Source organism: Pecten maximus, chromosome 18, assembly GCF_902652985.1.
Source record: "Pecten maximus chromosome 18, xPecMax1.1, whole genome shotgun sequence".
In the NCBI taxonomy this organism is placed as follows: Eukaryota; Metazoa; Mollusca; class Bivalvia; order Pectinida; family Pectinidae; genus Pecten; species Pecten maximus.
This window is the reverse complement of record NC_047032.1, coordinates 23,402,851-23,429,468: the sequence shown is the minus strand read 5'-3', so window position 1 is coordinate 23,429,468 and position 26,618 is coordinate 23,402,851. Positions and strand designations below refer to the sequence as shown.

The window sequence follows — 26,618 nt, the reverse complement described above, 5'->3', positions numbered from 1 at the left end:
TTTTGTATTTGCATGGATTAATTGATTTTTTTTCCATAGATAACATTATGATTGAAAGCTAATTTGTATAGATTAATTTAATTGAAAAAAAAAATCATTTTTTCTTTTTTTAAAAAAAATTGAATCTGGGGCCGATTCGTTTATGCGGACAAACCGCTTCGTCAGTTTTTAAATGTAATATTTCAAACATATATCTTGATGGATCTGCAAATGTTAATACAGGCCTTGGAAGTCTTTGTCAAGGCTCGTCTGAAAACAATATAAAATCACCAGGTCCATCTTTATTTCATAAACGAACAACACCGGCCCACGTGGTCTAACCGTTTGGACCGCAAAAACGAAAACGGCCCTGATTGCAGAACTAAGGCAGATGAATAGATCAAAGGGAAATCAAAAGATTAAGGTACACTATATCTACATAATTTATGAGATAAATTAGTTATTGTTATTTAATGTCATAGTTTTTGTATAAAATGTTTTCAGTATTACAAAAGAGGGGCTACTGAGGTACATCTAGTCTATCTGTCCAGTCAGAGAAAAAAGTGGAATTTCAATGTACATTTTTTTATACATTATTTTCGTGCTGTTAAATTCACCTATTTCACTATCATACATTTCATCGTTAAAATTAAACTAAAGCCGAAATTAAATGTTTTTCCCTCATTAGGAAAGCTCTGAAGAAAACAGTACTCTTGGTGCGAAAAAAAAAAGATAAATAAAAATTACTGAGGTATGTAGCTAAGGATTAGCTCAATCATTGAGCTTTAGTTCAGTAACATTCCACAACAGGTCAGGTTTAGCTTCCATTCCATACACAGGTTTATATCGGGTGATAAATCAGGTTATCAGGTGATAGAATCAATTCAAATTAAATACAGATCATCATTATACACTTCTGTTATAAAGATCTGACCTATCTTGATAATAACATATTCTACATTTATATTACATTTCATTATACATCATTGTTTTTCCTGATTAATATTGTTCTGTAGAGACTTTCGTCATAATGTAGAAATTCCCGATGTTCTATTATTAGCCATGTAAACCTGTCGAAAAATTTATATAATTATGACTTGTGTATAATGTTTAACAAAGTTGTCACCCTTTGACCTTGCGTATTTTAAAGAGATTTTGCCAAACATTTGACCTTCGCTACTATAAAACATTAGTACTTAAGTGGCCAAGGTCACACTAACAAGGTTGCACGATTATATTCACCATATTTTCACCTGCCAAACTGTTTATAGTTTCTTCATATTGTCATATTTACACTGTTGTCAAAACTAAAGTGCCACAAATTGAACAGAAGGACTGTGTACATACATTTTTATAAACAGTTGTACATGTTAAGATTTTGTCTGACTGGCATAACCAGAAATATCTACTATCTAACCAGGTATAAAATTACATATGTATCTAGACGTCATAGATTTCCAGCTAAGCTATAATATGATGGAGGGAGAGTGACTTTATCAGGGGTGACTAATAATTACAAGGGCGAGCTTGAATGACTCCACTACAGTGCTAGAGACAGTGGTATCTTCCAGGTGGTTACAGTCAATTACAATGCCTACAGTTTCTGTACTGTTTGGTGTTTCCCGGTGGAATGACTGCAACTTTACTGTTGTTTCTTACAGATGATGTAAGAATCAATGTTTAACAGTCCACAAGTGTCAGGATTATCCTGGTGGTATCGCTGGTATCTGTGTTATCTTCTGGTCTGGAGGTTTAGATCGGGCAGTATTTTTCTGCATACTTTGAGGATATAAACTCCATGTGGTACAAATATACATTTTTTGTGGTTACTGTCTTAAATGGTTTGAATTTTTGTGGAACAAGTTTCCATAGATATGACGGTAAAACTAAAATTAATTAGATATAAATGGTATTTACTAAACTTGATGTATATTTCTCACATACTTCACAGGGTGATCCTCTGGTTGCTATGGATGGGATAAAGCAATCTCCCATGGGAAGGGAAAGACAACTGGCATGTGCTATGATGCCACTCGCAATAGCATAACATTATCATTTTATGTAGCTAACCATGTCGCAATTTGATTATGTCATCGATTTCAATGCTCATTTCATTTTATAATGAAGAGATGAAAACATTAACCAACACCTTACAGTTTGTTACCTTTTTTAAAGTATGTGAGAAAAATAATCAAACGCTAGTCTGTACTGTGGACAGGTATATTTCAACCCTCTTGTAAGACTTTCGCTGGCCGCCATTCAACAAGCCAGCCGAACTCTTATTCAAGGGTTGAGATATTGCCAAGTTCTGGCCAGCCAAACTTTTATTTAAAGGTTGAGATATTGCCAAGTGCTGACCAGCCGAACTCTTATTCAAGGGTTGAGATATTAATGCCAAGTGCTGACCAGCCGAACTCTTATTCAAAGGTTGAGATATTGCCAAGTGCTGACCAGTCGAACTCTTGCACTATATACAGGGTTGAGATATCCCTGTCCATTGAACAGGCCTAAGTAAGATTTTATTAGTTTGTATTTTTGTGGGTTCCATACTAACTATAAATACCGAAGGCAGAATTTTTTTTTTTCGTGGAAAAAAGCTTTCATGGATAGGTGTATGAAAGTAAACTTAATTGAATATAAATGATATAATATAAATGGATACTTGTAGGTTCAGTACAAACTTATATATGAATACCATAAGCAGTGACCATTGTATGTTATATATAACAATTTTGAGTCTTGGATATATCGGACAAATGCTAATCTAGAAATCTCAGTTCCTCATGTAATTGTCTGGAATTTGGAGATTTCAGGAAAAATTAAAGTAAGAAGAAAAAAAATTAAATGGATTATTGACAATCTTTCCCTGTTTAAAAATAAAAGTTTTGAAGTTTGTAACCCCCCTACTTCAAACTTTACATATGTATATCAGCAAATTACATACAACTGGAATAAAAACACGACTAGTTATATAGAAAGTTCAGGTAATATTATTGAGACAAAAACTTCACTGTGCCATCTGATCATAACAGTTAGTATGTTACCATGTTAAACATGTAATAAATTGGTTTTTATTACATTTGATATTGTAGCATGCAGTCCAGTATTATTTTAGCTCGTATTTGAAATTACCTTATATTCCAAATGTGTTGCCAAAATATCACAAGCTTTAGTAGAAAAACTAATTGTACATGTGTATGCAATCAATTTTTAGCCTTTGTGTCGGTTGCATTTATTGTATAATACATGTTTATGTTAAGATGTATGAAATTAAATGTATTTGACAAATCACATACATTTTGTGTTCTTTTTATAAAAACAAAGTCAAAATCACTGATTTCTGCATTTCCTTATCCCCCACCCAGCAAAGCTTGGCGCGGAATACTCTAAATGTATCGCTGTTGTACTCAACATTTAGCGCATTACCAAATTAAATGGCTAGATTAACACAATAATGAATTGACAAAGACAATACCTGCCCTATACAGAAACTCCAAAAAGCACAATCATTATTTAGCAGAATGCTGCTATTTCAAATACTTAGATAGGGGACCTACATTTTGTAACGACTATGTCCTTGTTGTCAGTGTGATGTCTGTCGACGACTGGTGCTGACTTAGATAGGGGACCTAACGACTATATCCTTGTTGTCAGTGTGATGTCTGTTGGTGACTGGTGCTGACTTAGGTAGGGGACCTAACGACTGTCCTTGTTGTCAGTGTGATGTCTGTCGGTGACTGGTGCTGACTTAGGTAGGGGACCTAACGACTGTCCTTGTTGTCAGTGTGATGTCTGTCGACGACTGGTGCTGACTTAGGTAGGGGACCTAACGACTATGTCCTTGTTGTCAGTGTGATGTCTGTCGGTGACTGGTGCTGACTTAGGTAGGGGACCTAACGACTATGTCCTTGTTGTCAGTGTGATGTCTGTCGACGACTGGTGCTGACTTAGATAGGGGACCTAACGACCATGTCCTTGTTGTCAGTGTGATGTCTGTCGGTGACTGGTGCTGACTTAGGTAGGGGACCTAACGACTGTCCTTGTTGTCAGTGTGATGTCTGTCGACGACTGGTGCTGACTTAGGTAGGGGACCTAACGACTGTGTCCTTGTTGTCAGTGTGATGTCTGTCGATGACTGGTGCTGACTTAGGTAGGGGACCTAACGACTGTCCTTGTTGTCAGTGTGATGTCTGTCAGTGACTGGTGCTGACTTAGGTAGGGGACCTAACGACTGTGTCCTTGTTGTCAGTGTGATGTCTGTCGACGACTGGTGCTGACTTAGGTAGGGGACCTAACGACTATGTCCTTGTTGTCAGTGTGATGTCTGTCGGTGACTGGTGCTGACTTAGATAGGGGACCTAACTACTGTCCTTGTTGTCAGTGTGATGTCTGTCGACGACTGGTGCTGACTTAGGTAGGGGACCTAACGACTATGTCCTTGTTGTCAGTGTGATGTCTGTCGACGACTGGTGCTGACTTAGGTAGGGGACCTAACGACTATGTCCTTGTTGTCAGTGTGATGTCTGTGGACGACTGGTGCTGACTTAGGTAGGGGACCTAACGACTATGTCCTTGTTGTCAGTGTGATGTCTGTCGACGACTGGTGCTGACTTAGGTAGGGGACCTAACGACTATGTCCTTGTTGTCAGTGTGATGTCTGTCGACGACTGGTGCTGACTTAGGTAGGGGACCTAACAACTGTCCTTGTTGTCAGTGTGATGTCTGTCGGTGACTGGTGCTGACTTAGGTAGGGGACCTAACGACTGTCCTTGTTGTCAGTGTGATGTCTGTCGACGACTGGTGCTGACTTAGGTAGGGGACCTAACGACTGTCCTTGTTGTCAGTGTGATGTCTGTCGGTGACTGGTGCTGACTTAGGTAGGGGACCTAACGACTATGTCCTTGTTGTCAGTCTGATGTCTGTCGACGACTGGTGCTGACTTAGGTAGGGGACCTAACGACCGTCCTTGTTGTCAGTGTGATGTCTGTCGACGACTGGTACTGACTTAGGTAGGGGACCTAACGACTATGTTCTTGTTGTCAGTGTGATGTCTGTCAGTGACTGGTTCTGACTTAGGTAGGGGACCTAACGACTGTCCTTGTTGTCAGTGTGATGTCTGTCGGTGACTGGTGCTGACTTAGGTAGGGGACCTAACGACTGTCCTTGTTGTCAGTCTGATGTCTGTCGACGACTGGTGCTGACTTAGGTAGGGGACCTAACGACTATGTCCTTGTTGTCAGTGTGATGTCTGTCGACGACTGGTGCTGACTTAGGTAGGGGACCTAACGACTGTCCTTGTCGTCAGTCTGATGTCTGTCGATGACTGGTGCTGACTTAGGTAGGGGACCTAACTACTGTCCTTGTTGTCAGTGTGATGTCTGTCGGTGACTGGTGCTGACTTAGGTAGGGGACCTAACGACTATCTCCTTGTTGTCAGTCTGATGTCAGTCGACGACTGGTGCTGACTTAGGTAGGGGACCTAACGACTATGTCCTTGTTGTCAGTGTGATGTCTGTCGACGACTGGTGCTGACTTAGGTAGGGGATCTAACAACTATACCTTGTTGTCAGTGTGATGTCTGTCGACGACTGGTGCTGACTTAGGTAGGGGACCTAACGACTGTCCTTGTTGTCAGTGTGATGTCTGTCTACGGCTGGTGCTGACTTAGGTAGGGGACCTAACGACTGTCCTTGTTGTCAGTGTGATGTCTGTCGACGACTGGTGCTGACTTAGATAGGGGACCTAACGACTATGTCCTTGTTGTCAGTGTGATGTCAGTCGACGACTGGTGCTGACTTAGGTAGGGGACCTAACGACTGTCCTTGTTGTCAGTCTGATGTCTGTCGACGACTGGTGCTGACTTAGGTAGGGGACCTAACGACTATGTCCTTGTTGTCAGTGTGATATCTGTCGACGACTGGTGCTGACTTAGGTAGGGGACCTAACGACTGTCCTTGTTGTCAGTCTGATGTCTGTCGATGACTGGTGCTGACTTAGGTAGTGGACCTAACTACTGTCCTTGTTGTCAGTGTGATGTCTGTCGGTGACTGGTGCTGACTTAGGTAGGGGACCTAGCGACTATCTCCTTGTTGTCAGTCTGATGTCAGTCGACGACTGGTGGTGATGTAGGTAGGGGATCTAACAACTATGTCCTTGTTGTCAGTGTGATGTCTGTCGACGACTGGTGCTGACTTAGGTAGGGGACCTAACGACTGTCCTTGTTGTCAGTGTGATGTCTGTCGACGACTGGTGCTGACTTAGGTAGGGGACCTAACGACTATGTCCTTGTTGTCAGTGTGATGTCTGTTGGTGACTGGTTCTGACTTAGGTAGGGGACCTAACGACTGTCCTTGTTGTCAGTGTGATGTCTGTCGGTGACTGGTGCTGACTTAGGTAGGGGACCTAACGACTGTCCTTGTTGTCAGTGTGATGTCTGTCGACGACTGGTGCTGACTTAGGTAGGGGACCTAACGACTATGTCCTTGTTGTCAGTGTGATGTCTGTTGGTGACTGGTTCTGACTTAGGTAGGGGACCTAACGACTGTCCTTGTTGTCAGTGTGATGTCTGTCAGTGACTGGTTCTGACTTAGGTAGGGGACCTAACGACTGTCCTTGTTGTCAGTGTGATGTCTGTCGGTGACTGGTGCTGACTTAGGTAGGGGACCTAACGACTGTCCTTGTTGTCAGTCTGATGTCTGTCGACGACTGGTGCTGACTTAGGTAGGGGACCTAACGACTATGTCCTTGTTGTCAGTGTGATGTCTGTCGACGACTGGTGCTGACTTAGGTAGGGGACCTAACGACTGTCCTTGTCGTCAGTCTGATGTCTGTCGATGACTGGTGCTGACTTAGGTAGGGGACCTAACTACTGTCCTTGTTGTCAGTGTGATGTCTGTCGGTGACTGGTGCTGACTTAGGTAGGGGACCTAACGACTATCTCCTTGTTGTCAGTCTGATGTCAGTCGACGACTGGTGCTGACTGAGGTAGGGGACCTAACGACTATGTCCTTGTTGTCAGTGTGATGTCTGTCGACGACTGGTGCTGACTTAGGTAGGGGATCTAACAACTATACCTTGTTGTCAGTGTGATGTCTGTCGACGACTGGTGCTGACTTAGGTAGGGGACCTAACAACTGTCCTTGTTGTCAGTGTGATGTCTGTCTACGGCTGGTGCTGACTTAGGTAGGGGACCTAACGACTGTCCTTGTTGTCAGTGTGATGTCTGTCGACGACTAGTGCTGACTTAGATAGGGGACCTAACGACTATGTCCTTGTTGTCAGTGTGATGTCAGTCGACGACTGGTGCTGACTTAGGTAGGGGACCTAACGACTGTCCTTGTTGTCAGTCTGATGTCTGTCGACGACTGGTGCTGACTTAGGTAGGGGACCTAACGACTATGTCCTTGTTGTCAGTGTGATATCTGTCGACGACTGGTGCTGACTTAGGTAGGGGACCTAACGACTGTCCTTGTTGTCAGTCTGATGTCTGTCGATGACTGGTGCTGACTTAGGTAGTGGACCTAACTACTGTCCTTGTTGTCAGTGTGATGTCTGTCGGTGACTGGTGCTGACTTAGGTAGGGGACCTAACGACTGTCCTTGTTGTCAGTGTGATGTCTGTCGGTGACTGGTGCTGACTTAGGTAGGGGACCTAACGACTGTCCTTGTTGTCAGTGTGATGTCTGTCGACGACTTGTGCTGACTTAGGTAGGGGATCTAACGACTATGTCCTTGTTGTCAGTGTGATGTCTGTCGGTGACTGGTGCTGACTTAGATAGGGGACCTAACGACTATGTCCTTGTTGTCAGTGTGATGTCAGTCGGTGACTGGTGCTGACTTAGGTAGGGGACCTAACGACTATGTCCTTGTTGTCAGTGTGATGTCAGTCGGTGACTGGTGCTGACTTAGGTAGGGGACCTAACGACTGTCCTTGTTGTCAGTGTGATGTCTGTCGACGACTGGTTCTGACTTAGGTAGGGGACCTAAATACTGTCCTTGTTGTCAGTGTGATGTCTGTCGGTGACTGGTGCTGACTTAGGTAGGGGACCTAACGACTGTCCTTGTTGTCAGTGTGATGTCCGTCGACGACTGGTGCTGACTTAGGTAGGGGACCTAACGACTATGTCCTTGTTGTCAGTGTGATGTCTGTCGACGACTGGTGCTGACTTAGGTAGGGGACCTAACGACTATGTCCTTGTTGTCAGTGTGATGTCTGTCGACGACTGGTGCTGACTTAGGTAGGGGACCTAACGACTATGTCCTTGTTGTCAGTGTGATGTCTGTCGGTGACTGGTGCTGACTTAGGTAGGGGACCTAACGACTGTCCTTGTTGTCAGTGTGATGTCCGTCGACGACTGGTGCTGACTTAGGTAGGGGACCTAACGACTATGTCCTTGTTGTCAGTGTGATGTCTGTCGACGACTGGTGCTGACTTAGGTAGGGGACCTAACGACTATGTCCTTGTTGTCAGTGTGATGTCTGTCGACGACTGGTGCTGACTTAGGTAGGGGACCTAACGACTATGTCCTTGTTGTCAGTGTGATGTCTGTCGACGACTGGTGCTGACTTAGGTAGGGGACCTAACGACTATGTCCTTGTTGTCAGTGTGATGTCTGTCGACGACTGGTGCTGACTTAGGTAGGGGACCTAACGACTATGTCCTTGTTGTCAGTGTGATGTCTGTCGACGACTGGTGCTGACTTAGGTAGGGGATCTGGGTGACTATGTCCTTGTTGTCAGTGTGATGTCTGTCGGTGACTGGTGCTGACTTAGGTAGGGGACCTAACGACTGTCCTTGTTGTCAGTCTGATGTCTGTCGACGACTGGTTCTGACTTAGGCATTGGACCTAACGACTGTGTCCTTGTTGTGTCCCCCAAACAACATACATGTTTTGTTTTTGCTCTTTCTCTTATTATTAGGGCTTTTCACCTTAGGTGAAAAGACCTTTAATAATTGTTTTTGTTGATAATGCAAGTAGTTTTCTGGTGTGTTTATTTAGTGTTTTGCTGATTTGATACAGACCCCTTTGGGCCTCTTACTTTGTGTTCAGATATAGTTTCATAGATACTATCATATTAAAAGTTGCATCAAAAATATTCATATCATCATTTGAAAAACAAAAAACTGAAGAAAAAATTCCAAAAACAGCGATATCAATAACATTGTATTTGAATGTTAAAAACCTATCTCAAGTGTTCACTCTAAAGGTGCTACAAATAACATCTGGTTTTGGTCAAATTGATTTGTGGATAAAATTCTATTGTTTGTGAAAAAAGGTCTTTTGTTGTTTAATGATGCAGAACAGTTGAAGAGACAATGAGAAAAACCATCAATAGTTTTTAAGCAAAAAGGAAAATATAACATAACCGGTAATTGTATTTTTATGTATTTCAACAAAACAAAACAAAAAAATTCTGTTCCTAATATAAAATGCAATTTGGACACATTCTAAATATGTAATTTTAATTTCCTCACTTGCACAGAGTAGTAGGTAATGCATTTTCCTTTTAGGAAAACATATTCTTACATATATAGGTACACTTGAGCACTGTACAGCTCAGGAGGAAGACAACTGTTGAATGTCATTTCATCATTTTGATGCTCCTTTGGACTTTTTGAAAAGTTCAAGTCTGTTCTAAATGAAGGTACATATGTGTGTAGATAGTTCACAGGAAATAATAAATAGCAATCTGAGGAAAGTTTTTTTAAACACAATCTGAAAAAAATATCACTATAGATTCTCTTTTTGTCAATCACTTTGGCACAAACTCAACATTAAGAATGTTTAAAGCAATTTTCTTCTTTTCTTCATTTTTTCTTTCTCCATACAGAGTCCCAAATGGAACAAAGCCCTTTGATAGTAATGCCTTGCTGTCAATCTGGTCGACACGAAACACCTAGAATAGAGGAAATAATTACAATAAACAACAGGAAGTGTACAATAAACAACAGGAAGTTTGCTGGGTTTATTTTCCTGTGAACAGCCAGGATAATTTTGAGGCTGTGATTCCTTGTAGTAGTTGGTGGTTACCTAACTAAACAACATATGGAGGCCCCTGGCATGCCTTCCAGAGCAATTAAGGTAATGTCTTGCCCAAGGACACATCACGACTGCAAAGAATGGCCCGCTTCTCAGCTTCCAGAGAAACACAAACAGACACAGGTAGGGAATGTCACAACCAAGCACCTCTAATCTTCACCTGAGGTTGACTGGCCGACGCATCAACTAACTGAGCTATCGCAGCCCAAGAAAGCATACAAAAACAGCAGGAAGCATAGAAAGTATTCAATTAACAACAGAAAGTGCACACTAAACAACAGGAAGTATACAATAAACAACAGGAAGTATACAATAAACAACAGGAAATGTAGAAAGTGTTCAATAAATAACAGAAAGCTCACACTTTACAACAGGAAGTACCGGTCGGTATACAAAAAACAACAGGAAGTATACAATAAACAACAGGAAATGTAGAAAGTGTTCAATAAATAACAGACAGCTCACACTTTACAACAGGAAGTACCGGTCGATATACAATAAACAACAGGAAGTGTAGAAAGTGGGCAAAAACAACAGAAAGTATACAATAAACAACAGACAGTGCACAATAAACAACAGGAAGTGTACAATACACAACAGGAAATGTAGAAAGTGTTCAATAAATAACAAAGTTCACACTTTACAACAGGAAGTACCGGTCGGTATACAATAAACAACAGGAAGTGTACAATAAACAACAGGAAGTATACACTAAACAACAGAAAGAGTACAATACACAACAGAATGTGTACAAAAAGTGTTTAATAAGTGTCGTTTAAAGAAAATTAAGCTGAATTCCATATATGGAACATGAGAAGAAGATGGTGGCCATCTTGGATTTAGGACCAACCTAAACATAACATAACTTGGTCGAGACCACAGTGATCATTTCAAGAATGTTTGAGCTGAATCACTATAGTGGTACTGTTGGCAGCCATCTTGATTTTCTGACAACCCGAAAAAAAACATCACTAGGTGAGGACCATCTTGGGATCGTTTCAAAACTACCCCCACCAGATTTGGAAAAGATGAACAAAAACGGATCCCTCATTTTCCAGTTCTCCTGTCTACAAGCCCTTTCGCCTGTTAACATAAACATAAACTGGTGGGCTTTGTCCAGCAGTTTAAAGTCTAGATATCGAGAAGATTAGAAAGGCATTGCAACAAAGCAAATGATGACACAAAGATCACTCGTCAATATTTATGATAATCAGTATAATTGATTATTACTGACGGTGTTGTATCCCCTTAATGGCATTCAAGAAGGCACAAGAACATTGAATATACAACAAGTATGCAAAGTTTTATTGAAATTCACAAATAATATCGGGAGCAGTACAAAATTACATCTAAAGATGGGTGGACAGACAGCTGGCTGGGAACAAGCTGATTCCAGTATACCAAACTCCTCTCTTAATTTTCTTGCAGCAGGTCTAGTTTAAGTAAGCGTGGCCATCTGTCCTGACATATATTTACCTCTCTCCTTACATAGTGTACGATGAGTTCCATTTGAGATGCAGTGACATCATTTCGTTCAAACAATATGTTCCAAAGGGCATTGGCAAGGGCTTTGTCATCTGATAGCAGTCCCTTATAACAAAAAGAAATACCCTATATGATGAGCTCTTATCTCAGTATCAAGATTATCTACAATAACACTTTAGTAAGCCTAATGTTTTGATCATTGAATATGCAATACCTTTTTTTTAACTTGATTTAAAGATTTACAGCCAGCTAGGTCATTTTGGGCTAAAAATTGGGTTTTGACATAAAACATTGTCAGGTTGGAATGAAAAAAACCCTAAATTATATTACCTAAAGGAATGAGTCCTCAGATCAACAGGAGGAATGTCTAACATCATTGATTAAATGTTATACACAATTGCTATCCAATATAGCATGTTTGATAAACTATTATTCTGACCGTGAGAGAAGGTTAGATTAGTAGACTGACCCAAAGGGCAAACTCAACATTGTTGGCTTACAGTTCGAAAGGCTTTCACCTACATAACTCACAAGACCTGACGGCTGTAAAAAGTAAAAACTAGAGCAAAATAATTCATAGGCATCAATCCAAATTCTATAGTTGTTTTAAGCCTCAAATACAGCTACCATCAGAAACGGTAATCGATTGGCAAGTTATACGGTACCACATACAAATCCACAGGAGTTGCCTCCCTTTGTCCATAAATTGATATGTTCTTATAGGAAAGTTTACACCAAAATATACTATAGAACTTTGACCCCCCCTACCGACTACCCGACACTACAGACTACCAGACACTACCGACTACCCGACACTACAGACTACCCGACACTACCGACTACCCGACACTACCGACTACCAGACACTACCGACCACCCGACACTTCCGACACTACCGACTACCCGACACTACCGACTACCAGACACTACCGACTACCAGACACTACCGACTACCAGACACTACCGACTACCCAACACTACCGACCACCCGACACTTCCGACTACCCGACACTACCGACTACCTGGCACTACCGACTACCCGACACTACCGACTACCCGACACTACCGACTACCTGACCCTACCCGACACTACCGACTACCAGACACTACCGACTACCCGACACTACCGACTACCTGGCACTACCGACTAACCGACACTACCGACTACCAGACACTACCGACTAACCGACACTACCGACTACCCGACACTACCGACTACCTGACACTACCGACCACCCGACACTTCCGACTACCCGACACTACCGACTGTCCGACACTACCGACTACCTGACACTACCGACTACCCGACACTACCGACTAACCGACACTACCGACTACACGACACTACTGACTACCTGACAATACTGACTACCCGACACTACCGACTACCTGACCCTACCCGACACTACCGACTACCAGACACTACCGACTACCCGACACTACCGACTACCTGGCACTACCGACTAACCGACACTACCGACTACCAGACACTACCGACTAACCGACACTACCGACTACCCGACACTACCGACTACCTGACACTACCGACCACCCGACACTTCCGACTACCCGACACTACCGACTGTCCGACACTACCGACTACCTGACACTACCGACTACCCGACACTACCGACTAACCGACACTACCGACTACCAGACACTACCGACTAACCGACACTACCGACTACCCGACACTACCGACTACCCGACACTACCGACTAACCGACACTACCGACTACCTGACACTACCGACTACCCGACACTACCGACTACCCGACACTACCGACTACCAGACACTACCGACCACCCGACACTTCCGACTACCCGACACTACCGACTACCTGGCACTACCGACTAACCGACACTACCGACTACCCGACACTACCGACTACCCGCCACTACCGACTACCCGACACTACCGACTACCCGCCACTACCGACTACCCGACACTACCGACTACCCGCCACTACCGACTACCCGACACTACCACCGACACTACCGACTACCCGACACTACCGACTACCCGCCACTACCGACTACCCGACACTACCGACTACCCGCCACTACCGACTACCCGACACTACCGACTACCCGCCACTACCGACTACCCGACACTACCGACTACCTGACACTACCGACTACCTGACACTATCGACTACCCGACACTACCGACTACCCGACACTACCGACTGTCCGACACTACCGACTACCTGACACTACCGACTACCCGACACTACCGACTACCTGACACTACCGACTGTCCGACACTACCGACTACCTGACACTACCGACTACCCGACACTACCGACTACCTGACACTACCGACTACCCGACAATACCGACTACCTGACACTACTGACTACCTGACACTACTGACTACCCGCCACTACCGACTACGTCCCCGACACTACCGACTACCTGACACTACCGACTACCCGACACTACCGACTACACGACACTACCGACTACCCGACACTACTGACTACCCGACACTACCGACTACCTGACACTACCGACTACCTGACACTACGGACTACCTGACACTACCGACTACCTGACACTACCGACGATTTTTGCAATAGTCGAAACTATACTACATTCTATACATTCATGTCTCTTGGTTCTTAGGAAAATGTAAAGAATTAAAAATAGATTCTACAGATCTAGATTTTGTGCTAAAGATATCAAGAACTAACACAATATACGTCACAGAGTTCTCAAAGTTCTAGAATTGAAGCATACAATTGATTTCTGTACGGTTTGTGATACCACGTTGCGGTGATCGATATGATTTACATTTTTAATCAATAAGTACTGAAAAAGATTTTGGGAGAAACTCTTCAGTTATTGATTATAAACATCACATAATAAACAAATAACATCCACATTGATATCATTTGGACAATTATTTATATAATTGATAGTCAGAAAAATATTCTGCTAATACAACCTTACCTCGTCATAAAACAGGAAGGCATTTTGTAGGTGGTGCTTCATTTGTTCAGAATACTCTTTTCTTTCGCTGAAGGTCACAGTCTATAACATAAGGTGTAATTCATACAATGCAATGACTGTTTTTAATAGGTGGATTTTTTTGTGGTGTTATCAAATGCTTTAAGCAAAGTGGGAGAATTATTCATTGAAATATATAGAAATGGCCCAATACATAGCTATTACATGTATATGTAGTTAATCAGTTGTATTTTCCAGGAATCTAATTTTGCATTTCTTATATACATACCGTATTTGACCTAATAAGGGCGCAGGGCGCGGGTAATTGACAGTGGGGCGCCCTTATTCAGATTAATTATTCCGAAGTTTTATGAAACAGACTATATACCTTATAGCAGAATACCCAAGGTTGTGGAAACGGTAAAATATTCAGTCATAAACATATTCCAGATGAAGATATCTGTTCATTATCATATATTAAGCTTAAACATCACTTGAATACTCATGTAAACTTGTAAACTATGCCAGCTGATCTTTAGACCAGAGAACGTGTGTTCTACCATTTGTGTTCTATTTATAGAAATAGGTGATTTCCCAGATCATATCAGACATCTTTTTCTTTTACCTAATAATTGATTTACAATGTCTTTTACTAGCTTTCTGTTCTGAACAAAAGTTATTTATCAACATTTACAAGAATGAAGTCTTTACTTTATCTTCAAATAAAGATGGTAAGTTATTATTTGTATGTGTGTTTAGTTTTGGGTGCTCTTTGCACTGACATGTCATCTGTAGCCTGTAGGAATACACAAAATGTGGCGAAAACATGTGTTCCAGTTACTTAATTTGCTGAAGAAAATTGAACACAAAAAGTAGCAAAATATTTCACATGAATTATTACTTTTCAACACCATTTTGACACCATTTTGACACTCGGTCAAAGATTTATTTCCTTGAAAAAAGGTAGGGGCGCCCTTATTAGGTCAAATACGGTATATATATACATTTCTTATATTTCTTAAAACTATCCTCGAAAATTGAAAGAAAGAGAAATTTGCAAAAATCAATTATTGCATTTGTTTTCCCTATTTTGTTTGTTTTTGTTTAATTAGAGTTTAAAAGACAATGTCAACTAACTGAATCTGTCAATGTCAACTCATATATACATGTCAGACAAGGTACAGCATTCATACAATGTAGGTCCTCGCTTCTGGTGATAAATATATAACAAAGGCCTGTAAAACTGTTAACAGTAACGCGTAACACAGGTCCTCACTTCTGGTGATAAATATATAACAAAGGGCTTTAAAACTGTTAACAGTGACGGGTAACACAGGTCCTCACTTCTGGTGATAAATATATAACAAAGGCCTGTAAAACTGTTAACAGTAACGCGTAACACAGGTCCTCACTTCTGGTGTCAAATATATAACAAAGGCCTGTAAAACTGTTAACAGTGACGCGTAACACAGGTCCTCACTTCTGGTGTCAAATATATAACAAAGGCCTGTAAAACTGTTAACAGTGACGGGTAACACAGGTCCTCACTTCTGGTGTCAAATATATAACAAAGGGCTTTAAAACTGTTAACAGTGACGCGTAACACAGGTCCTCACTTCTGGTGATAAATATATAACAAAGGCCTGTAAAACTGTTAACAGTGACGCGTAACACAGGTCCTCACTTCTGGTGATAAATATATAACAAAGGCCAGTAAAACTGTTAACAGTGACGGGTAACACAGGTCCTCACTTCTGGTGATAAATATATAACAAAGGCCTGTAAAACTGTTAACAGTGACGGGTAACACAGGTCCTCACTTCTGGTGATAAATATATAACAAAGGCCTGTAAAACTGTTAACAGTGACGCGTAACACAGGTCCTCACTTCTGGTGATAAATATATAACAAAGGCCTGTAAAACTGTTAACAGTGACGGGTAACACAGGTCCTCACTTCTGGTGTCAAATATATAACAAAGGGCTTTAAAACTATTAACAGTGACTCGTAACACAAGTCCTCACTTCTGGTGTCAAATATATAACAAAGGGCTTTAAAACTGTTAACAGTGACGCGTAACACAGGTCCTCGCTTCTGGTGATAAATATATAACAAAGGCCTGTAAAACTGTTAACAGTGATGGGTAACACAGGTCCTCACTTCTGGTGTCAAATATATAACAAAGGGCTTTAAAACTGTTAACAGTGACGCGTAACACAGGTCCTCGCTTCTGGTGATAAATATATAACAAAGGCCTGTAAAACTGTTAACAGTGACGCGTAACACAGGTCCTCACTTCTGGTGTCAAATATACAACAAAGGCCTGTAAAACTGTTAACAGTGACGCGTAATACAGGTCCTCACTTCTGGTGATAAATATATAACAAAGGCTTGTAAAACTGTTAACAGTAACGGGTAACACAGGTCCTCACTTCTGGTGTCAAATATATAACAAAGGCCTGTAAAACTGTTAACAGTGACGGGTAACACAGGTCCTCACTTCTGGTGATAAATATATAACAAAGGCTTGTAAAACTGTTAACAGTGACGCCTAACACAGGTCCTCACTTCTGGTGATAAATATATAACAAAGGCCTGTAAAACTGTTAACAGTGACGGGTAACACAGGTCCTCACTTCTGGTGTCAAATATATAACAAAGGCCTGTAAAACTGTTAACAGTGACGCGTAACACAGGTCCTCACTTCTGGTGTCAAATATATAACAAAGGCCTGTAAAACTGTTAACAGTGACGGGTAACACAGGTCCTCACTTCTGGTGTCAAATATATAACAAAGGGCTTTAAAACTGTTAACAGTGACGCGTAACACAGGTCCTCACTTCTGGTGTCAAATATATAACAAAGGCCAGTAAAACTGTTAACAGTGACGGGTAACACAGGTCCTCACTTCTGGTGTCAAATATATAACAAAGGCCTGTAAAACTGTTAACAGTGACGCGTAACACAGGTCCTCGCTTCTGGTGATAAATATATAACAAAGGCTGTAAAACTGTTAACAGTGACGGGTAACACAGGTCCTCGCTTCTGGTGATAAATATATAACAAAGGCTGTAAAACTGTTAACAGTGACGCGTAACACAGGTCCTCGCTTCTGGTGATAAATATATAACAAGAGGCCCAGGGGCCTTAACGGTCATCTGTCTCTAAATTAAAACCCTTATATTATTGTAGTATGTATTCTCTGTAGCAAGTATATAGTGGCACTGTTGGCCATGGTGGCCATCTTGGATTTCTGACCGACCCAATAAATAACAACACTTGGTCTGGACCATCTAAGGATAATTTCTGGTAAGTTAGAGCTGAATCCCACCGGTGGAATTTGAGAAGAAGTTTGAAATAGGTGTTGTTCAGGAAAACCATGATTGCGCAATCATGTTACAAAATGGCTGCCATTGCTGCTGCCATGTCAAAGTTTTTACAAGGCCGAAAAAATAACAACACTTTGTTGGCTCTGCTTCCTTAACATCCTCACCAATTTCAAGCTCAATCGCACCAGTGGAACTGGAGAAGAAGTTAAAAATGTGTTTTTCAAGATGGTTGCCATGGCGGCCATCTTGGATTTCTGACTGACCCATAAATAACAACACTTGGCCAGGATCATCTAAAGATCATTTTTGGTATGTTAGAGCTGAATCCCCCTGGTGGAAATTGAGAAGAAGTTTCAAATAGTTCAGGAAAACCATGATTGCGTAATCATGTTACAAAATGGCCACCTTAGCTGCCATGTCAAAGTTTTAACGATGCCAAAAAATAACAACACTTTGTTGACTATCTTTCCTTAACATCCTCACCAGTTTCCAGCTCAATTGCACCATTGAAACTGGAGGAAAAGTTTAAAATGTGTTTTTCAAGATGGTTGCCATGGCGGCCATCTTGGATTACTGACTGACCTGAAAAATAGCAACTCTTGGTCAGGACCATCTCAGGATCATTTTTGGTAAGTAAGAACTGAATCCCATCAGCGGAATTTGAGAAGAAGTTTCAAATAGGTGTAGTTCAGAAGAACCATGATTGTGCAATCATGTTACAAAATGGCCGACGTGGCTGCCATGTCAAAGTTTTTACAAAGCCAAAAAATAACAACACTTTGTTGACTCTCCCTCCTTAACATCCTCACCAACTTCCAGCTCAATCGCACCAGTGGAACTGGAGAAGAAGTTTAAAATGTGTTTTTCAAGATGGTTGCCATGGCGGCCATCTTGGATTTCTGACTGACCTGAAAAATAACAACACTTGGTCAGGACCATCTCAGGATCATTTTTGGTAAGTAAGAACTGAATCCCACTGGTGGAATTTGAGAAGAAGTTTCAAATAGGTGTTGTTCAGAAGAACCGTGATTGCGCAATCATGTTACAAAATGGCCGACATGGCTGCCATGTCAAAGTTTTTACGAAGCCGAAAAATAATAACACTTTGTTGGCTCTCCCTCCTTAACATCCTCAACAATTTCCAACTCAATGGCACCAGTGGAACTGGAGAAGAAGTTTAAAATGTGTTTTTCAAGATGGTTGCCATGGCGGCCATCTTGAATATCTGACCGACCTGAAAAATAACAACACTTGGTCGGGATCATCTCAGGATCATTTCAGGCAAGTTTCAGCTCAATAGCACTGGTGGAACTCGATTAGAAGTTTCAAATGTGTTTTCAAAATGGCGGCTGTGGCGGCCATCTTGGATTTCAGACTGACCCGAAAAATAACAACACTTGGTCGGGACCATCCCAGCATCATTTCAGGCAAGTTTCAGCTCAATCCCACTGGTGGAACTTGAGAAGAAGTTTGAAATGTGAAAAGTTTACGCACGGCGGACGGCGGATGACCTAACAAAGGCCTGTAAAACTGTTAACAGTGACGCGTAACACAGGTCCTCGCTTCTGGTGATAAATATATAACAAAGACTGTAAAACTGTTAACAGTGACGCGTAACACAGGTCCTCGCTTCTGGTGATAAATATATAACAAAGACTGTAAAACTGTTAACAGTGACGGGTAACACAGGGACTTAAGTGTATCAATGATAGACCGTTTAGGCCTAAATATTCTATGTTAGATTTACCCAATGTAAAATAAGACCAATAGAAGGCCATGTTGGATCTTGACATTTTAAAGAAATTTGTACCAGTACTAGTGTGGCATGGTATTTTGAAGCATGGTGAAATGAACCAGGGTCAAAAAGCGAATATGGTGAAGTGAACCGGAGTCAAAATATCATATTGGTGAAATGAAAAGTGGTCAAAATATATTGGTGAAATGAAAAGTAATCAAAATATCATATTGGTGAAATGAAAAGTAGTCAAAAGATCATATTGGTGAAATGAAAAGTAGTCAAAATATCATATTGGTGAAATGAAAAGTAGCCAAAATATCATATTGCGTTGTGGTGAAATGAAAAGGAGTCAAAATATCATATTGGTGAAATGAAAAGTAGCCAAAATATCATATTGGTGAAATGAAAAGTAGTCAAAATATCATATTGGTGAAATGAAAAGGAGTCAAAATATCATATTGGTGAAATGAAAAGTGGTCAAAAGATCATATTGCGAATTGGTGAAATGAAAAGGAGTCAAAATATCATATTGGTGAAATGAAAAGTAGCCAAAATATCATATTGGTGAAATGAAAAGTAGTCAAAATATCATATTGGTGAAATGAAAAGTAGTCAAAATATCATATTGCGTTGTGGTGAAATGAAAAGGAGTCAAAATATCATATTGGTGAAATGAAAAGTAGCCAAAATATCATATTGGTGAAATGAAAAGTAGTCAAAATATCATATTGGTGAAATGAAAAGGAGTCAAAATATCATATTGGTGAAATGAAAAGTGGTCAAAAGATCATATTGCGAATTGGTGAAATGAAAAGGAGTCAAAATATCATATTGGTGAAATGAAAAGTAGCCAAAATATCATATTGGTGAAATGAAAAGTAGTCAAAATATCATATTGGTGAAATGAAAAGTAGTCAAAATATCATATTGGTGAAATAAAAAGTGGTCAAAATATCATATTGGTGAAATGAAAAGTAGTCAAAATATCATATTGGTGAAATAAAAAGTAGTCAAAATATCATATTGGTGAAATGAAAAGTAGTCAAAATATCATATTGCGTTGTGGTGAAATGAAAAGGAGTCAAAATATCATATTGGTGAAATGAAAAGTGGTCAAAAGATCATATTGGTGAAATGAAAAGTAGCCAAAATATCATATTGCGTTGTGGTGAAATGAAAAGGAGTCAAAATATCATATTGGTGAAATGAAAAGTGGTCAAAATATCATATTGGTGAAATGAAAAGGAGTCAAAATATCATATTGGTGAAATGAAAAGTAGTCAAAATATCATATTGGTGAAATGAAAAGTAGTCAAAATATCATATTGGTGAAAGGAAAAGTAGTCAAAATATCATATTGGTGAAATGAAAAGTGGTCAAAATATCATATTGGTGAAATGAAAAGTAGTCAAAATATCATATTGGTGAAATGAAAAGTAGCCAAAATATCATATTGGTGAAATGAAAAGTAGTCAATATATCATATTGGTGAAATGAAAAGTAGCCAAAATATTATATTGGTGAAATGAAAAGTAGTCAAAATATCATATTGGTGAAATGAAAAGTAGTCAAAATATCATATTGGTGAAATGAAAAGTAGTCAAAATATCATATTGGTGAAATGAATCCCCTCTATTGTAAAATGAAGGCACCTTAAATCTAAATTTGTCTTCAATTCATTTTTTTTCACTGAATTTTTTATCAATTAGCTGAACTATTTCTCCAAACATGATCAAACAAAAATTCAGTGTGGGGCAGGTTGCCTTACTTTACCATGACTATATATGGTAAAGGAAAAGCATTTCACAGTTTTCTTGCTAACTGAAATTGTTTCACCAAATCTTTTTCAGATTACCTTCATTCATTCCTCTCAACACAATAACAAGAATATGTCTCGGGTAATAAAATTTAGGGCAGCCACGGTTAGCATGGCCATGGTAAAGTAAAGTGCCCGGCCGCCCCAGCTTAATTTTCCTGACCCCAATCATATTTATTTTTGAAATTGGTGACCCCCCCCCCAAAAAAAAAGAACAAAGATTCACTTTACCATGAGGGGAAGGGGATTCACTTCACCATGGGCTTCATTTAACCATAACACACCAGTAATCATTATCTCAAATTTCATGATGTAGGTTCACCTGTAGGTAGCATTACACCAAGATTGTAAGAAACTGCTAAGCTGGTCACTGTTAATCTTTAATATAAAGGAATGCGGTGAAGTCTAAATCAAGTTATATGTTACCTCCATTTCCTTCATTCGAGTTTCTGTACTTTTCCACATCATAGTGATAAGGACATTTCTGAAGTATCTGCCTTCTACTCCTTCAAAATTCAGCCGTGTAAGAATGATCCTGTTCAAAATACAGAATCAGTTCTATTTATCAACTCTATTTAACCATGACAAAGAAGTTAGTTAGTCTTAAAACAACTGACTCAAAGACACAAAGTCTGTATATGGCAGACAGGGGGGAAGGACTCTACTTTAACAAGGCCTGTGTACAGTAGAGAAGTGATGGCGACTCTACCTTAACAAGGCCTGTGTACAGTAGAGAAGTGATGGGACACTCTCTCCCTTAACAAGGCCTGTGTACAGTAGAGAAGTGATGGGACACTCTCTCCCTTAATAAGGCCTGTGTACAGTAGAGAAGTGATGGGACACTCTCTCCCTTAACAAGGCCTGTGTACAGTAGAGAAGTGATGGAGACTCTCCCTTAACAAGGCCTAGCCTGTGTACAGTAGAGAAGTGATGGGACACTCTCCCTTAACAAGGCCTGTGTACAGTAGAGAAGTGATGGGACATTCTCCCTTAACAAGGCCTGTGTACAGTAGAGAAGTGATGGGACACTCTCCCTTAACAAGGCCTGTGTACAGTAGAGAAGTGATGGGACACTCTCCCTTAACAAGGCCTGTGTACAGTAGAGAAGTGATAGGACACTCCCTTAACAAGGCCTGTGTACAGTAGAGAATTGATGGGACACTCTCCCTTAACAAGGCCTGTGTACAGTAGAGAAGTGATGGGACACTCTCCCTTAACAAGGCCTGTGTACAGTAGAGAAGTGATGTGACACTCTCCCTTAACAAGGCCTGTGTACAGTAGAGAAGTGATGGGACACTCTCTCCCTTAACAAGGCCTGTGTACAGTAGAGAAGTGATGTGACACTCTCCCTTAACAAGGCCTGTGTACAGTAGAGAAGTGATGGGACACACTCTCCCTTAACAAGGCCTGTGTAATCCCTTAACAAGGCCTGTGTACAGTAGAGAAGTGATGGGACACTCTCTCCCTTAACAAGGCCTGTGTACAGTAGAAAAGTGATGTGACACTCTCCCTTAACAAGGCCTGTGTACAGTAGAGAAGTGATGGTACACTCTCCCTTAACAAGGCCTGTGTACAGTAGAGAAGTGATGGTACACTCTCCCTTAACAAGGCCTGTGTACAGTAGAGAAGTGATGGAGACTCTCCCTTAACAAGGCCTGTGTACAGTAGAGAAGTGATGGGACACTCTACCTTAACAAGGCCTGTGTACAGTAGAGAATTGATGGGACACTCTCCCTTAACAAGGCCTGTGTACAGTAGAGAAGTGATGGGACACTCTCTCCCTTAACAAGGCCTGTGTACAGTAGAGAAGTGATGGAGACTCTCCCTTAACAAGGCCTGTGTACAGTAGAGAAGTGATGGGACACTCTCTCCCTTAACAAGGCCTGTGTACAGTAGAGAAGTGACGTGATACTCTCCCTTAACAAGGCCTGTGTACAGTAGAGAAGTGATGGGACACTCCCTTAACAAGGCCTGTGTACAGTAGAGAAGTGTGGGACACTCTCCCTTAACAAGGCCTGTGTACAGTAGAGAAGTGATGGGACACTCTCCCTTAACAAGACCTGTGTACAGTAGAGAAGTGATGTGACACTCTCCCTTAACAAGGCCTGTGTACAGTAGAGAAGTGATGGGACACTCTACCTTAACAAGGCCTGTGTACAGTAGAGAAGTGATGGAGACTCTCCCTTAACAAGGCCTGTGTACAGTAGAGAAGTGATGCGACACTCTCTCCCTTAACAAGGCCTGTGTAATCCCTTAACAAGGCCTGTGTACAGTAGAGAAATGATGGGACACTCTCTCCCTTAACAAGGCCTGTGTACAGTAAAGAAGTGATGGGACACTCTCCCTTAACAAGGCCTGTGTACAGTAGAGAAGTGATGGGACACTCTCCCTTAACAAGGCCTGTGTACAGTAGAGAAGTGATGGGACACTCTCTCCCTTAACAAGGCCTGTGTACAGTAGAGAAGTGATGGGACACTCTCCCTTAACAAGGCCTGTGTACAGTAGAGAAGTGATGGGACACACTACCTTAATAAGGCCTGTGTACAGTAGAGAAGTGATGGGACACTCTCCCTTAACAAGGCCTGTGTACAGTAGAGAAGTGATGGGACACTATCTCCCTTAACAAGGCCTGTGTACAGTAGAGAAGTGATGGGACACTCTCTCCCTTAACAAGGCCTGTGTACAGTAGAGAAGTGATGGGACACTCTCCCTTAACAAGGCCTGTGTACAGTAGAGAAGTGATGGGACACTCTCTCCCTTAACAAGGCCTGTGTACAGTAGAGAAGTGATGGACACTCTCCCTTAACAAGGCCTGTGTACAGTAGAGAAGTGATGGGACACTCTATCCCTTAACAAGGCCTGTGTACAGTAGAGAAGTGATGGAGACTCTCTCCCTTAACAAGGCCTGTGTACAGTAGAGAAGTGATGGGACACTCTCCCTTAACAAGGCCTGTGTACAGTAGAGAAGTGATGGGACACTCTCTCCCTTAACAAGGCCTGTGAACAGTAGAGAAGTGATGGGACACTCTCTCCCTTAACAAGGCCTGTGTACAGTAGAGAAGTGATGGAGACTCTCCCTTAACAAGGCCTGTGTACAGTAGAGAAGTGATGGGACACTCTCTCCCTTAACAAGTCCTGTGTACAGTAGAGAAGTGATGGGACACTCTCTCCCTTAATAAGGCCTGTGTACAGTAGAGAAGTGATGGGACACTCTCTCCCTTAACAAGGCCTGTGTACAGTAGAGAAGTGATGGAGACTCTCCCTTAACAAGGCCTAGCCTGTGTACAGTAGAGAAGTGATGGGACACTCTCCCTTAACAAGGCCTGTGTACAGTAGAGAAGTGATGGGACATTCTCCCTTAACAAGGCCTGTGTACAGTAGAGAAGTGATGGGACACTCTCCCTTAACAAGGCCTGTGTACAGTAGAGAAGTGATGGGACACTCTCCCTTAACAAGGCCTGTGTACAGTAGAGAAGTGATAGGACACTCCCTTAACAAGGCCTGTGTACAGTAGAGAATTGATGGGACACTCTCCCTTAACAAGGCCTGTGTACAGTAGAGAAGTGATGGGACACTCTCCCTTAACAAGACCTGTGTACAGTAGAGAAGTGATGTGACACTCTCCCTTAACAAGGCCTGTGTACAGTAGAGAAGTGATGGGACACTCTCTCCCTTAACAAGGCCTGTGTACAGTAGAGAAGTGATGTGACACTCTCCCTTAACAAGGCCTGTGTACAGTAGAGAAGTGATGGGACACACTCTCCCTTAACAAGGCCTGTGTAATCCCTTAACAAGGCCTGTGTACAGTAGAGAAGTGATGGGACACTCTCTCCCTTAACAAGGCCTGTGTACAGTAGAAAAGTGATGTGACACTCTCCCTTAACAAGGCCTGTGTACAGTAGAGAAGTGATGGTACACTCTCCCTTAACAAGGCCTGTGTACAGTAGAGAAGTGATGGTACACTCTCCCTTAACAAGGCCTGTGTACAGTAGAGAAGTGATGGAGACTCTCCCTTAACAAGGCCTGTGTACAGTAGAGAAGTGATGGGACACTCTACCATAACAAGGCCTGTGTACAGTAGAGAATTGATGGGACACTCTCCCTTAACAAGGCCTGTGTACAGAAGAGAAGTGATGGGACACTCTCTCCCTTAACAAGGCCTGTGTACAGTAGAGAAGTGATGGAGACTCTCCCTTAACAAGGCCTGTGTACAGTAGAGAAGTGATGGGACACTCTCTCCCTTAACAAGGCCTGTGTACAGTAGAGAAGTGACGTGATACTCTCCCTTAACAAGGCCTGTGTACAGTAGAGAAGTGATGGGACACTCCCTTAACAAGGCCTGTGTACAGTAGAGAAGTGTGGGACACTCTCCCTTAACAAGGCCTGTGTACAGTAGAGAAGTGATGGGACACTCTCCCTTAACAAGACCTGTGTACAGTAGAGAAGTGATGTGACACTCTCCCTTAACAAGGCCTGTGTACAGTAGAGAAGTGATGGGACACTCTACCTTAACAAGGCCTGTGTACAGTAGAGAAGTGATGGAGACTCTCCCTTAACAAGGCCTGTGTACAGTAGAGAAGTGATGCGACACTCTCTCCCTTAACAAGGCCTGTGTAATCCCTTAACAAGGCCTGTGTACAGTAGAGAAATGATGGGACACTCTCTCCCTTAACAAGGCCTGTGTACAGTAAAGAAGTGATGGGACACTCTCCCTTAACAAGGCCTGTGTACAGTAGAGAAGTGATGGGACACTCTCCCTTAACAAGGCCTGTGTACAGTAGAGAAGTGATGGGACACTCTCTCCCTTAACAAGGCCTGTGTACAGTAGAGAAGTGATGGGACACTCTCCCTTAACAAGGCCTGTGTACAGTAGAGAAGTGATGGGACACACTACCTTAATAAGGCCTGTGTACAGTAGAGAAGTGATGGGACACTCTCCCTTAACAAGGCCTGTGTACAGTAGAGAAGTGATGGGACACTATCTCCCTTAACAAGGCCTGTGTACAGTAGAGAAGTGATGGGACACTCTCTCCCTTAACAAGGCCTGTGTACAGTAGAGAAGTGATGGGACACTCTCCCTTAACAAGGCCTGTGTACAGTAGAGAAGTGATGGGACACTCTCTCCCTTAACAAGGCCTGTGTACAGTAGAGAAGTGATGGACACTCTCCCTTAACAAGGCCTGTGTACAGTAGAGAAGTGATGGGACACTCTATCCCTTAACAAGGCCTGTGTACAGTAGAGAAGTGATGGAGACTCTCTCCCTTAACAAGGCCTGTGTA

At 41.8% G+C, this 26,618-nt stretch overlaps 1 protein-coding gene and 1 long non-coding RNA gene across 3 annotated transcripts in view; both read right to left on the bottom strand.

Annotated features, from left to right (window-relative positions):
• Window positions 1-1,004: 1,004 nt before the first annotated feature.
• On the bottom strand, window positions 1,005-5,937 carry LOC117316163. The gene is made up of 2 exons (XR_004529837.1): window positions 3,741-5,937; window positions 1,005-3,532 (listed from the first exon to the last, which is right to left on the bottom strand). It is a non-coding gene; the product is annotated as an uncharacterized LOC117316163 (long non-coding RNA).
• Window positions 5,938-9,129: 3,192 nt separating this feature from the next.
• LOC117316833 (ubiquinol-cytochrome-c reductase complex assembly factor 1-like) overlaps window positions 9,130-26,618 on the bottom strand; it is a 36,874-nt gene continuing 19,385 nt past the window's right edge. For both annotated transcript variants that reach the window (XM_033871613.1, XM_033871614.1), the window contains 4 exons: window positions 21,765-21,873; window positions 14,459-14,539; window positions 11,495-11,608; window positions 9,130-9,875 (listed from right to left, as the gene is read on the bottom strand). In XM_033871613.1, the coding sequence (XP_033727504.1) occupies window positions 9,732-9,875; window positions 11,495-11,608; window positions 14,459-14,539; window positions 21,765-21,873 (448 nt within the window). In that variant the 3' untranslated portion in view covers window positions 9,130-9,731. The remainder of the gene's footprint in view (window positions 9,876-11,494; window positions 11,609-14,458; window positions 14,540-21,764; window positions 21,874-26,618) is intronic.